At 55.0% G+C, this 12,571-nt stretch overlaps 5 protein-coding genes across 5 annotated transcripts; 3 read left to right on the forward strand and 2 right to left on the reverse strand.

Moving 5' to 3' along the window:
* Positions 1–1,118: 1,118 nt before the first annotated feature.
* Positions 1,119–4,921, forward strand: J4E86_008189 (uncharacterized protein; the record flags this gene model as incomplete). Its single annotated transcript, XM_051448703.1, has 4 exons — positions 1,119–3,856; positions 3,904–4,394; positions 4,446–4,775; positions 4,830–4,921. 4 exons carry the CDS (start codon positions 1,119–1,121, stop codon positions 4,919–4,921), a joined length of 3,651 nt encoding a protein of 1,216 aa, XP_051300299.1.
* A 1,340-nt stretch (positions 4,922–6,261) lies between these two features.
* J4E86_008190 (uncharacterized protein) lies at positions 6,262–8,351 on the forward strand (the record flags this gene model as incomplete). The annotated part of the gene is made up of 2 exons (XM_051448704.1): positions 6,262–6,951; positions 7,197–8,351. 2 exons carry the CDS (start codon positions 6,262–6,264, stop codon positions 8,349–8,351), a joined length of 1,845 nt encoding a protein of 614 aa, XP_051300300.1.
* Positions 8,352–8,810: 459 nt separating this feature from the next.
* Positions 8,811–9,930, reverse strand: NSA2 (Ribosome biogenesis protein; the record flags this gene model as incomplete). Its single annotated transcript, XM_051448705.1, has 6 exons — positions 8,811–8,857; positions 8,914–8,978; positions 9,028–9,083; positions 9,134–9,537; positions 9,588–9,763; positions 9,893–9,930. The coding sequence occupies 6 exons, from the start codon at positions 9,928–9,930 to the stop codon at positions 8,811–8,813; spliced, it is 786 nt and encodes a 261-aa protein (XP_051300301.1).
* A 199-nt stretch (positions 9,931–10,129) lies between these two features.
* Positions 10,130–10,876, forward strand: J4E86_008192 (uncharacterized protein; the record flags this gene model as incomplete). The annotated part of the gene is made up of 1 exon (XM_051448706.1): positions 10,130–10,876. The coding sequence occupies one exon, from the start codon at positions 10,130–10,132 to the stop codon at positions 10,874–10,876; it is 747 nt and encodes a 248-aa protein (XP_051300302.1).
* A 378-nt stretch (positions 10,877–11,254) lies between these two features.
* On the reverse strand, positions 11,255–12,508 carry J4E86_008193 (uncharacterized protein; the record flags this gene model as incomplete). The annotated part of the gene is made up of 1 exon (XM_051448707.1): positions 11,255–12,508. The coding sequence occupies one exon, from the start codon at positions 12,506–12,508 to the stop codon at positions 11,255–11,257; it is 1,254 nt and encodes a 417-aa protein (XP_051300303.1).
* Between the last annotated feature and the right edge of the window lie 63 nt (positions 12,509–12,571).

Consider the following 12,571-nt stretch of genomic DNA (forward strand, 5'->3'; position numbering starts at 1 on the left):
GGTAATGAGCCGTCCATGGCAGTCCGCACGGGTGGAGCTGCCGCCCTGCAGGGCTCAGGATGGAGACATGGAAGAGTGTGGAGCTGCGCCTATGTGAATAGACCCTGACTCCACGCGTTCAGTCATTCAGCTTGACGCAAAGCACAAGGCGTCAAGTGGAAATGCACCGCCAAAGCTCAGCGCAGGTCCACTCGTACATGAGGAGAAGGATGGGGCACAGTCCTTTTTATTTCAGGCAGCCTGTGCATTGCACGCGCGCGGTGTTGACATGCGGTAGTGGTAGTGGCGACCGCCCTCGGCGTCAATAGAAATAATGGACCGGTGGGTTGAGAAGCTGAACACCCTTACATGAAGGCCGCCGAGCACGTTGCGAAGAAGGGAGCGTTTTGAGTTAATGTCTAGTAATGTTGAAAAGGAGAGGTGAGGTTAGTGATAGGGAAATTGATAGTACGTCGATCCAGGGTAACCGTTTGGCTCCGTGGGCTGCAGGATTTGGTGCATGCAGGGGTCCGTTCATGTAGCAGCGTCCCTAGGTACAGCCTGAGGGCTCTGTGGTGTGACAGCGACATCTGTGGGGAGAGGCATGAGGATGGAAAAATCGTGTAGTACTACTGCATAGTATCGCCGAGGCAGACACTGGAAAATGCATGCCTCGACAGCCGTAGTCTCTGATCATCGCGAAGTCAGAAGAGTTCCCGTGTTTATGTATGCTCTAGCGATGGCCTTGTGCTAGTGGCGGAACGAAAGCCCCAAAATAGCACCCCCCTGGCCAACTTCGCCCCCATCAGCCATCGCTCTAGCAACACCTATTGTATCGCCCGGGGTCTCGTCGGTTTTCCTCGTCGCTCGTTAGGACCGTCTTTCACTACAATACATACACTGCACACATTGGTTATTCCGGCACCGCACTTGCTCCTGCCGTAGCCAGCCATCACTCGTTGAAAACGGAAATTACGACCCACCGCCTTTCCACGGCCACGACCACCCCAGACACGCATCGTCCCATTCATGCGATCAGCAACCTCATAGAGTCGCCATACGTATTCTTCCCGGGCCGAAAAGGGTTCCGCGCAGCAGCCCCACTGTGTAACAACAGCTGAGCTCGCATCCTCACGCAAATGTCGCTACCGCAGCGACCCGAAGAGTCGTCGCCGCCACGACGGGGCGAGCGGCGCCATGCACACCGCGACTCGCACCATCGCAGGAGAAGGACGTCCGACCTGGAGAACACGCGATCGCACGACCGCTCCAACAGCAAGAGCGGCACCCAATCCTATGCCCGCGCGCTTCCTTCACCCGGCACCCCCGTGCCCATGGAGCGCGATCCTATCATGCGAGGCCAACCTAATTCCTCTGGGCCAGAGCTAGGGAGAAAGCGCAGCCTCATCCGCCCCGAGCGCCAGCGAAACGACCCAAGCCACCCGAACTATCACTACCGCAAACACGCCCAGCGCATGGACGTCCACCCCTCGACGACCGGCAACGACCCCATCCTCGAAGACCATCTGGAAGCCGAAACGGTCAGCTCAGACAGTACCGATGTTAAGCCCCCACACCTGCGAAATGCCTCAGGCGGAGGCTACAATGACAAGCAGGCTCCCTTGGACGACGGAGAGCCGCGGATACAACGCAAGCTGACACGGAGCGAGACAATGAAGGCGCGCGAGAAGCAGCGCCAGAAGGAGCAGGACAAGCTACGCCCACCTAGTCTGTGGAACGTCTACTGCGCCATCGTCACCTTCTGGTGCCCGAACGCTATCCTGAAGTGCTTTGGAAAGCCGCAGAAGGCGCAGCAGCGAGCCTGGAGAGAAAAGGTCGGACTCGTCAGCATCATCATGCTCATCTGCACGTTCGTTGGTTACCTCACATTCGGTTTTACGGAAACCGTCTGCCCTTCTGGCGGCAACGCTCGTCTCAGGACGAACGAAGTCGGCGGTGGATACCTCATCATTCACGGCAAAGCCTATGATCTCGCCCAGTCCAAGCACCCCCGAGCCCGCGGCGTCCCCGAAGACGCAAACGTCCTCTTCGATCTTCCTGAGAAACACGGCGGTCAGGACGCCAGCTTCTTGTTCCAGAACGTCAACGGAGCCTGCAAGGGTCTCATCACCGAGAAGGAGAACTCTGGAATCCCCACAACCGGCAACGGAGACCTGGGTTGGTATTTCCCGTGCCGACTGTTCAACCAAGATGGATCGACCAAGCCCAACACCACCTTCTTGGAGTACAACGGTTATCTCTGCCACACCTCGGACAAAGCTCGCAGGGGCTTCTACAGCCTCCACAATGCTGGTGATGTTTACTACACCTGGGAGGACATCCGCAACAGCTCCAGGAATCTGATGGTCTGGGGTGGTGATGTGCTTGACCTAAACTTGCTCGACTGGTTCAACCGAACCCAGGTCAACATCCCACCTCTATTCGATGAAATCCGCCAGAACCCCGCTGTTCGCGGTGTCGATGTCACCCGTGCGTACTCGTCCAGCTACGAGAAGCAGGTAGCCCGTTGCTTCACCGAGACTATTAAAGTTGGCTCCATCGACACAGAGAGCATTGGCTGCATTGCTTCCAAGGTTGTCCTTTACGTCTCGCTCGTCTTCATCCTGGCTGTTGTCATGGCCAAGTTCGTCCTCGCTTTGATCTTCCAGTGGTTCATCAGCAAGAAGTTTGCTGCTACTAAGACATCTATTGGCCCCGCCGACTCCAAGCAGCGAAAGCAGCAGATCGAGGAATGGAGTGATGACATCTACCGCCCACCGCCAAAGCTCATGGATCCATCGTCCGGCTCTGACCGCAGCAACAAGCGTGGCAGTACCTTCTTGCCACAAACTTCGAGGTTCACCAGCCCCTACTCGGTTGACAAGAACGCAAAGACCCGTGCCCCGCCCACAACCATGACTAGCCAGAGCACAGCATCTCGTGTCCTCGGATCGAACGGTGGCATGTACAAGCAACTCAACGCCAGCCAGGGCACTATGCCCATGGATGGAAAACACAATGCGGTATTTACGGCACAGGAATCTCGATCTAGCCTACTCCTTTCCGGTAACACCGATACCAACCGTTACTCTAGCGTCGAAGGTTCCGGGCCCGCAGGTTTCACACACGAAGCAGTCGTGCCTCAGCCTCCTCCAGAGTGGCAGCCTTTCGGATACCCATTGGCTCATACCATCTGTCTTGTCACCGCCTACTCTGAAGGTCCCGAAGGTCTGCGAACTACACTCGACTCCATTGCTACCACCGACTACCCCAACAGTCACAAGTTGATTCTCATCATTTGCGACGGTATGATCAAGGGTCACGGTGAAGACTTGACAACGCCCGAAGTCTGTCTTGGTATGATGAGGGATCACGCGGTATTGCCCCACGAGGTTCAAGCGCACTCGTACGTCGCAGTCGCCAGTGGCTCGAAACGACACAACATGGCCAAGATCTACTCGGGTTTCTATGACTATGGCGAGACGACGCGCATTCCCGTCGAGAAGCAGCAACGTGTTCCAGTGATGCTAGTGGTAAAGTGTGGTACACCTGATGAGGCCAAGAAGTCCAAGCCTGGCAATCGTGGAAAGCGAGACAGTCAGATCATCCTCATGTCGTTCTTGCAAAAGGTCATGTTTGACGAGCGTATGACGGAGCTTGAGTTTGAGATGTTCAACGGTATCTGGAAGATTACTGGCATATCGCCTGATTTCTATGAGATAGTCCTCATGGTGGACGCCGACACAAAGGTCTTCCCTGACAGCTTGACGCACATGATCTCAGCCATGGTAAAGGATCCAGATATCATGGGGCTCTGCGGCGAAACAAAGATTGCCAATAAGCGGGATTCGTGGGTCTCCATGATCCAGGTGTTTGAGTAAGTGCATTTGCCATGTCTGACAATCGCGCCACTAATCATACTAGATACTTCATCTCCCACCACTTGGCAAAGTCATTCGAGTCGGTCTTTGGTGGTGTCACTTGCTTGCCCGGTTGTTTCTGCATGTACCGCATCAAGGCTCCCAAGGGCGGTCAGAACTACTGGGTCCCGATCCTGGCTAACCCTGACGTCGTCGAGCACTATTCGGAGAACGTGGTCGATACGTTGCACAAGAAGAATCTGCTACTACTAGGTGAAGATCGTTATCTGTCGACGCTTATGCTCAAGACGTTCCCCAAGCGGAAACAGGTTTTTGTGCCGCAAGCCGTTTGCAAAACCACTGTACCGGACGAGTTCAAAGTCTTGCTGTCACAGCGCAGACGATGGATTAATAGTACGGTCCACAACCTGATGGAGCTTGTGCTAGTGCGAGATCTGTGTGGCACCTTCTGCTTCAGCATGCAGTTCGTTGTGTTCATCGAGTTGATCGGAACCCTGGTCCTCCCGGCCGCCATTGCCTTTACCTTCTACCTAAGTAAGCCCCCGTACCCCATCTTGAAATCCTGGCTTTGCTGACCACGTCCAGTCGCTATCGCTATCAAAGCCGCCATCCTCCACACCGAAGCTCCTGTAATACCCCTCATCCTGCTAGCGCTCATTCTTGGTTTACCCGCGGTTCTTATCATCGTAACGGCTCATCGATGGTCTTACGTCGCCTGGATGTTCGTCTATCTGCTGTCACTGCCTGTTTGGAATTTTGTGCTTCCGACGTATGCCTTCTGGAAGTTTGACGACTTCAGCTGGGGAGATACTCGAAAGACGGCGGGCGAGAAGACGAAGAAGGCAGGACTGGAGTATGAGGGAGAGTTCGACAGCAGCAAGATCACGATGCGCAGGTGGCATGACTTTGAAGCAGGTAAGGAACACAACTTCTCGCGATAATGCAGTCACTGACGTTGGGCACCAACAGAACGAAGACTCAAGACACCAGCGGCGACATCGGCTGGCGGATGGCCACCGCAGCAACAGCAGCAGGGATACGATCAGTACTATGATAATTGATTTCGCAATGAGGCGTCGCGTAGGAGCGGACTGCATATGTACTACATGATTTGCGGCATTCCTGGGGTGTTCGTTTTAGCAGGCCATTTCTGTCATCGTTTATGAGATCATAGAATTTCCACTTCGCCGTCGGGGTCACGTAGGCACCTCGCACTAGTAATACATTCTTACGGCATGTCGTCAGCTCTCGCGAGACACGGCATACCGATGCTGAAATACCACTTTGATGAATGACCTCGCATCAGTGTTCCTGTGCTGTTTTGCAGTCTCAAGATCCGCCCTGTGCGCCCAGCGCGCCCGCAGGGTGGTTCGAGTTTCGCTGGAGCGATCTGTGGCGTGCTGTCGTGGAGTGCCAGCACCGTTGTCCACAGGCAGAACGGCAAGGGGAGACAAAAACGGCGTTCGAGCCACAGTCTGGGGAGGCGCGGTGGGAACCGACGTCTGATTTGCTCCACGAAATAGCCGTGCAACCGTGGGCCGGCGCTCAGCACGTCACCCAGAAGATGCGCTTAGCGAAGCTGGTGTGCTGTCTGTGTCCCAAAAGAGGCCTGACAAGAGCAGATGTGGACGTGGGTGTGTAATGGTGGGTGGCCACTGCATTCTCGTCGCGGGGCCTTGGCTCCAGAAGGTTGTCGTGTTGGCAGTGCCATGTGAGTTGTATCACGGTGCGTGGACACGCCGCAGCCGCTTAACCCTGAGCGCTTGGTGACAGCGTGGAGTCGAGCAGCGTGAATACACAGATCTAACGTCTGGAGATCTGAGAGATGGTGGAGTCGCTAGCCAGGCTTGGGGGTGGGCTGTCCGATCCCCCCGTGTTCAGACTAGAGGGCCCGCGGAGGAGGGCTCGATGGGAATATTCGACGACGTGGAGCGTGGGATATATATCTGACGGCATTGGAGCTTCAGAAGCCGTCCCGACGCGCATAGCCATATTCATGACCGTCACCCTGCCCTGCCCTGCAGCCCAGCCCAACTCTCCCGCAGCCAATACCCGACTGTGACTTGCCAGAAGCAACCCCACAATTAGCCTGGACGTACCTCTGTCGCATGCAGCGCCTGGATAGCCAGGTCGAGCGCCGAACGCGACCCAGTCAGCCTGCGAAGCGAAGAGCCTAGCCAGTCAGCCCCTGGGCCCTGGACTTGACTGCTGCATTCTGCCTGAGCCTATGCTTCGGCCTAGTCGCCTCCCCCACGCCAGACAAGCCTATACCTTGCGCCCCAACGCCTCTCTACAACTACACCAGCCGACCATTTCGTCGCAGACGCAACTGCCCCAAGAACCTGCCTCGGCGGCCCCGCTGCACTGGCTATCAGGCGGATAGCGGGCGTCGATGGCCAGCATGCACAACTGGCCCGCGCCACACTCCACCACACATCCCACAACGCCGCCGCACGCCCACCCGCCCGCTGGAGACTGGCCGCACTCACCCAGCGCACTGGCTGCTGCTGTGACGCTAGCGACCCTCTCTGACAACAGACCGCCCGATGACGACGAGGACGACGGCGACGACGATGACGATGGTGGGGGGATATCGCTAGAGGACTACCAGCATTTCATGGAAGCCATGCCCGAGTCGCATCAGGCAGGAGCAAACAGCGACGATGGGGACCCCTCGCTGGATGAGGGAGGCACGATAGAAGACATGTTTGGCTTCGGGCCAATCCATCCATCCTATGTCACATACAACGCTTTCGACATGTTTGCAGGCTCCAGCATACCTCAACACCACACATCCACTACACACTTCATTGCGCCGGTCACCATAGCAGGCAACCTGCCATACGGTACTGACCTGTTACTTGAGCCACCGCCAACACTTAACGAACCGCACCTGAGCATACAGGACCGGGCGGCCTTTTGCCCCATTACGTCCTACTTCCACCGCTTCTACGGGCAGTGGAAGCCCGGTGTTGTGCCTGGTCTGGATCTCATCCAGCTGCCGGATTTCATTACCCGAGAAGATCTCAAGGGTGATGAGTATGATTACCAGGGAATTGATTGGACCGCCCGGAAGACTACTAGGGCTTCGGTACGGAGAGCAAGGTCGCAACATGAGCGTCAGCGGGTGCCTCATTGTGTGAAGCAGGTTCGCAAGGTATGCATAGTACGAAGAAGCGTTTTCTTGCTCCAGCTACTCCACACCCTGAAGAGAATACTGCGTTCTACAAGCCCGAATGAGGAACAAGATATAACATCTCTCCAGGGTGTAGTATAGCTATGGCACAGAAATGAGCTTCACATATATGATCTATATCTTTGGCTAACCTCTCTTAGCACGTCCATTCAACACCCAACACGGACAGCTTCTTCCAGTTCCGAAGGATCAACACCAGCCCCCGTGCCTTTGTGCCTCACTTCCAGCTGCGGAATGTTCTGACGGCCAAATCTCGCAATGATATTTACTATGCAAAAGGTCACCAAGTACTCCACACAGACGCAGAAGGCACATCCGAAGACGCCGTCGTTGACCTCAACAAACACCTGGCTCTCGATGCATCGATTACCACTATCGCTTCCCACGGCGACGTACTCATCGCTGGTGCTTTCGAAGGCGAGTACGCCATCACCAATCTCTCCTCAACCCACGGCTCGCCCTGCACGTTCGGCCGCACCACCGACTTTGCGACCGACACAAAATCACGCATAGTTAATCACATGCACCTCTTCCCCTCACGGCGAACCTACACCCCACAAGCCGTCCTCTGTTCCAACGACCACCGGCTCCGTGTGCTCGACTGCGGCACCAACACCTTCGTCTACTCGTTCCTCTACCCCGCAGCCGTCAACTGCTCGGCTACCAGTCCAAATGGACGCATGCGCGTCGTCGTCGGCGATTTCCAAGAAACTCTCATCACAAACGCAGAAACCGGCCAGCCCTTCGAAACGCTAAACTCGCACACAGACGACGCCTTCGCCTGTGCCTGGGCCGACGACGGCATCCACGTCGCGACCGCCGCGCAGGATTCCACCATCGTCGTCTGGGACGCGCGCTACTGGGAGAAGCCGCTCGCCGTCATGAAGAGCGAACTCAGCGTCCCGCGTTCCCTCCACTTCTCGCCCATCGGCTCCGGCCCGCGTGTTCTCGTTGCCGCCGAAGCAGATGACTTCATCAACATCATCAATGCGCAGACGTGGGAGTCGAAGCAAACGTTCGATTTCTTCGGCCCTGCGGGTGGTGTGTCGTTTACGCCTGATGGCCAGTCTCTTTTCATTGCGAATGGAGAGAGGCGATTTGGTGGCATCATCGAGCTTGAACGTACGGGCTGGGCGGATAAGACGGGGAGGAGGGGTAGTTTCGATGACGAGATCCGCGATGAGATTGTCGTGGATTGGGCGGGTGATGAGGCGCTGGACAGCGATGGAAGGGCTCTAGCAGGGGATGTGGCTAGAAGGAGAAGGCATGTGGATTTGAGTGACGTTATCGTATAACGTCGCTTTGTAGATGTGAACCAGCTATTTGGTATCTTGGGTGGGAAAGAATCTTTTGGCGTTTTTGTCTTTATGCGGAGATGGATCGACTGGGAAGATACCACGGATTGGGCGGTCACGGATTGGGTATTTAATCTAGCATCGTAATTACCACCAGCATCTTAAACTCGTGTTGTAGTTTAACTTCCTCCACAAAAATCTGACGACAGACTTCTGAGTTCGATGAATGCACAACAGCTTGATCAATGTGGTATCATTACTCTTTTTCTTTGCTAGCTAAAAGTCCTCCAAGATATACATGCTCAGTTGCATCATCGGCCAGCCTTGCCACATTCCGTGCCTAGCAAATCCCGTTCTCTCGTAATCGCCGCAACGCCTTGGAATTCGATTTTGCTGTTTGACCCACATAACGCCATCAAATGCATTGTTCACGGTTCGTCCCTGTTTTATACGACAAGCTTAGACGAGCAGAACAGCGTTCAAGCAACCGTCATTCTCGGGGTTGTCTTAGAGGGACGAAGTCAGCATACGTCTCACATGCACTCATACAGTCATAACTCACTGGTAATTTGCGCGTAGCGACCCCAGACTACCTTGCCTCCAGCGGTTACAAGACCGAGTTCAGACCTGAAGAGGCATTAGTAACCTGCACATGTATACAGAGCGACCAGCTTACACATTAACTTCGATGATTGTGCCTTTCGTGAGCACACCGAGCTGCGTGTACATGGGCTGAGAAGTCAGTATATGTCTCACATGCACTTCGTACAGTCAGAACTTACCTGTTGGGGGTTCTTCTTTACTGAAATAATCGGCAATTGAACCGTGACGTTCAGCTCAGGATGCGTCACGTTGGCCTTCTTGTAACGCAGACCCATAGGCCTGATGAAGCGCTCGTATTTGACGGGGCGACGGGTGAAACCTGGTCCGACGAATGTGGGTTTGGTGATCATACGCTTCCAGCTCTTCTTCTTAGTCTTCTTTCCGGTCTTGACGACTGAGAACATCTCTTCCTCAGAGATACCCTTGACTTTGGGTAGGGGGACGGAGAACCGAGCGGCCTTCTCGTTACGCTTCTGTTTGATTGCTGAGGATAGGGCTTTTGCGTTCTTCTCGTTGCTACGGTCTAGGAGGTAGGCGGGCAGGGCGTCGGTGGCAGGTTCGGGTGCCTCGTTGGATTTGACGTCTGAAAGATGTCAGTGTATGCCTCAAGCCAGTGTGTACAGGAACACCTACTCCTCTCCTCGTGTGCGCGGATCTTCTGCTTCATCTGAATCTTCTCCTTGCGACGCTTCTCAGCGTACAACTTAGCCCTCAGGCCACGGAAGTTTTGCGCCTTCTTCGAGGCATTGTGCCCTTCACGGGCAATCTTTTTCCGTTGACGTTCGTCATGATCGAAGCGCTTTCCATGCCTGGTAAGAGTTAGTTATGTGTTCTTGGTGTTGAGATGTGAGCGCAAAGCGCAAATCGCGACGCAGGATTGGTGCTGAGGTAGGCGATGCGAGGTGCGAGATGCGAGATGTAGGATCGGTGCGACGTACTGCTTCGTAAAGCGCTCGATATACTCGTTCTGAGGCATGGCGACGGCGACTACCTCTGTGTATGCTGTAAGGGTGGTGGTAGTGGAGTGGAGTCTTCCACCAGGCGCCTTGCCTCCAAAAAGTTCGGCACTAGCCCCCACTAGCGCGATGCGGGATTCTTCAACATCGGACTCCCGCAACACCAAAGATACTGAATCCAGCAGCCACCCCAGCCATTGCATCCCACAAACCCCAGTAATGGCTCTATTCGCCCGCTCTGCACGCCATGCGCTCTTCGAATCTAGAGCGATCATCCAACCAACGATCCGCCGCGCAGGCATAACAACCGTATCGCACAACCTCGACACATCGAATACGCCCGAACCGCTCATGCAATCCGGCCACCGCATATCAGACGAGGCCAAAGAGCGCGCTCAAACACCACAGCCTCTCCCTAAAGACGCCCCAGCCCCCGCTTCCACAAACGACATCAAAGCCTCACCAAACGCCCGCTCAGACATCCTCTCGCAGACCCTCACACCCTCCATCCGCAAGCTCCTCCCCCTCCTACAATCGCAGCCCGCACATTACATAACCGCACATCTACATGGCCGCCCATATCTTCTCACTCGCGGAGATACGCTTCGCCTCCCCTTCCAAATGCCACATGTACGACCAGGCGATGTTCTGCGTCTGAACCGCGCTACACACATTGGATCGCGCGACTACACGTTAAAAGCCCCAGAGCCCGTTAAGGGAAATGCGGATCGTGGGAAGAAGGTGTTCTATCTGGACGAGCGGTTATTCACATGCAGAGCGCGGGTTGTAGGTGTGGAGACTGAGCCGTTGAGGGTGGAGGAGAAGACCAAGAGGAGACGGAGACATGTCAAGCATGTTATGAGCAAACAGTACTTCACAGTCTTGAAAATTAGTGATTTGGAGGTTAAGAGTCTGGAGGAGTATGAGGCTGTGTTGGGGCAAGAGGGTAAGGAGAGTGTACAATAGTGGTGGCGTCGAGAGGCGGCATGCGTCTTTGAATGTATCATATGAGTTGAACGAGTAGAGAGTGATCAGAAAGGTGATGTATTAATGCTCTATGTGTGGGGGATTATATACACAGAGGGAGAGAGAGAGTGAAGGAGCTAGGCCCAATCAGGCCTAGCGTGGGAATGGGGCACGTGATGAGGGTTCTAGTAACCAACAATATGTACCGATAACACGAGCATGTCAGCCTCGGGGCTGTTACGTGAATGCGATATCTCAGGAATGGGAGTACGATATCATGCTCGTATTCATGTCTAAGTGTACATTGGGTATATGCGATCCCGGACGCCGTTTATGCTTTGCCTACTCATCATCGCTGCTGGTAATATCGACCCGAGACTAGTGCACCACCTGCGCTGCATAGAAGTCGGGATATTGGTTCTGGATCATCGAGGTGACCTTCTCCACCTCCTCTGCTAGGCCTGTGACGTTGGCATCCCACTTCCGTAGCTCCTTTCCAACAACGCGCTCTGCGTGTCCCGTCTTGCGCTCGCCACTGGCCTCGCCCTCGAAGAAGACATATCGGTCAATCTGGTCGATGTAACCGGCAAGTCGGCCTTGCTCCAACATCTTTGCCGCGTAGTCCTCGGCCTTCTCAGCGTCGATGCCCAGTAGTTCACCCAGCTGATCAAATCCGATGTTGTTGTAGAGCTTCGATGCGCCGAGCAAGTTGTGTTCCAGGATAGCCTTGTCGAGCACTGTCAAGCCATCAGCGGCCCGGGCGAGATGGTGAGGTTCGAGCTTGGCGGAGAAGGCGTTGATCTCGGCAGGTGTGAGGAGACGGTTCAGGAAGATCTTCTCGAGGATGGCGTAGTCGTCGGCGGAGCTGGCTCGGTCGTCCTTGTACAGCTTGGCTAACATCTTACCTCGTTGCGGACCAGCAGGAGCGAGGACTGCACAGATAATTGCTTTCCCAAGAAAGTTGTCGCGCTCTTCAGAGTCGACAACTGGCTCGTTACTCAAGGTGTAGTATCCCTGGGCAGCATCAAGGAAGGACCGTTGGGAGTCGAGAATGCGGGATTGACTCAATTGGAACATGACCTTGGTGGTCTTGTCTTGTACGTTGAAGATGATGTTCTTGATCTTGTTCAGATGTGTGAAGGCGCTCGTCGGATCGTCTTCCTCGAGGTAACACCGCACTATCCGGATCCAGACCTGCGCCTTGTCATCCGCGGAGACAGACTTTTGTGTTGACTCAAGGTTTATGGTCGCGAGCGTCTGGGCTGACCGTCTGAAGTCCTCGTTCTGTTCGAACGCATCCGCCAGAGCATGCTTGATCTGAGTGTCCTGCTCCTCATACTGGCCCGCGCCCTTGGACTGTAGCAGTGTGATGACCTTCTCTCCAACTTCAATCCTGGCTTCGGGGTCCTTGACCGTCCGGAACGCATCTACGAAAGCAGCGAGGAGTGGCCGCAGAACGACTATGCCGAGCGAGTCATCGAGGAGAGTTTGTGCGTATGCGTTCAGATCGGCGGCGACATTGGCGGATGAATCTATGATCTGTTGGAGGAGAGCAGTGTACTGAGAGGGCTTTTCGCTGGCCGGTGCCGCCTCAATCTGCTGTAGAGCCGAGGTGACAGCTTGTGAAGCCATTGTTGGGGGTTTGGATGAGCTGGATTGATTGAGAAGAAGTTTAGGACTCGACCTGAGAAGGTA

Source organism: Alternaria arbusti (genome assembly GCF_024043155.1).
Source record: "Alternaria arbusti strain BMP 1465 chromosome Unknown scaffold_12, whole genome shotgun sequence".
Classification (NCBI taxonomy): Eukaryota; Fungi; Ascomycota; class Dothideomycetes; order Pleosporales; family Pleosporaceae; genus Alternaria; species Alternaria arbusti.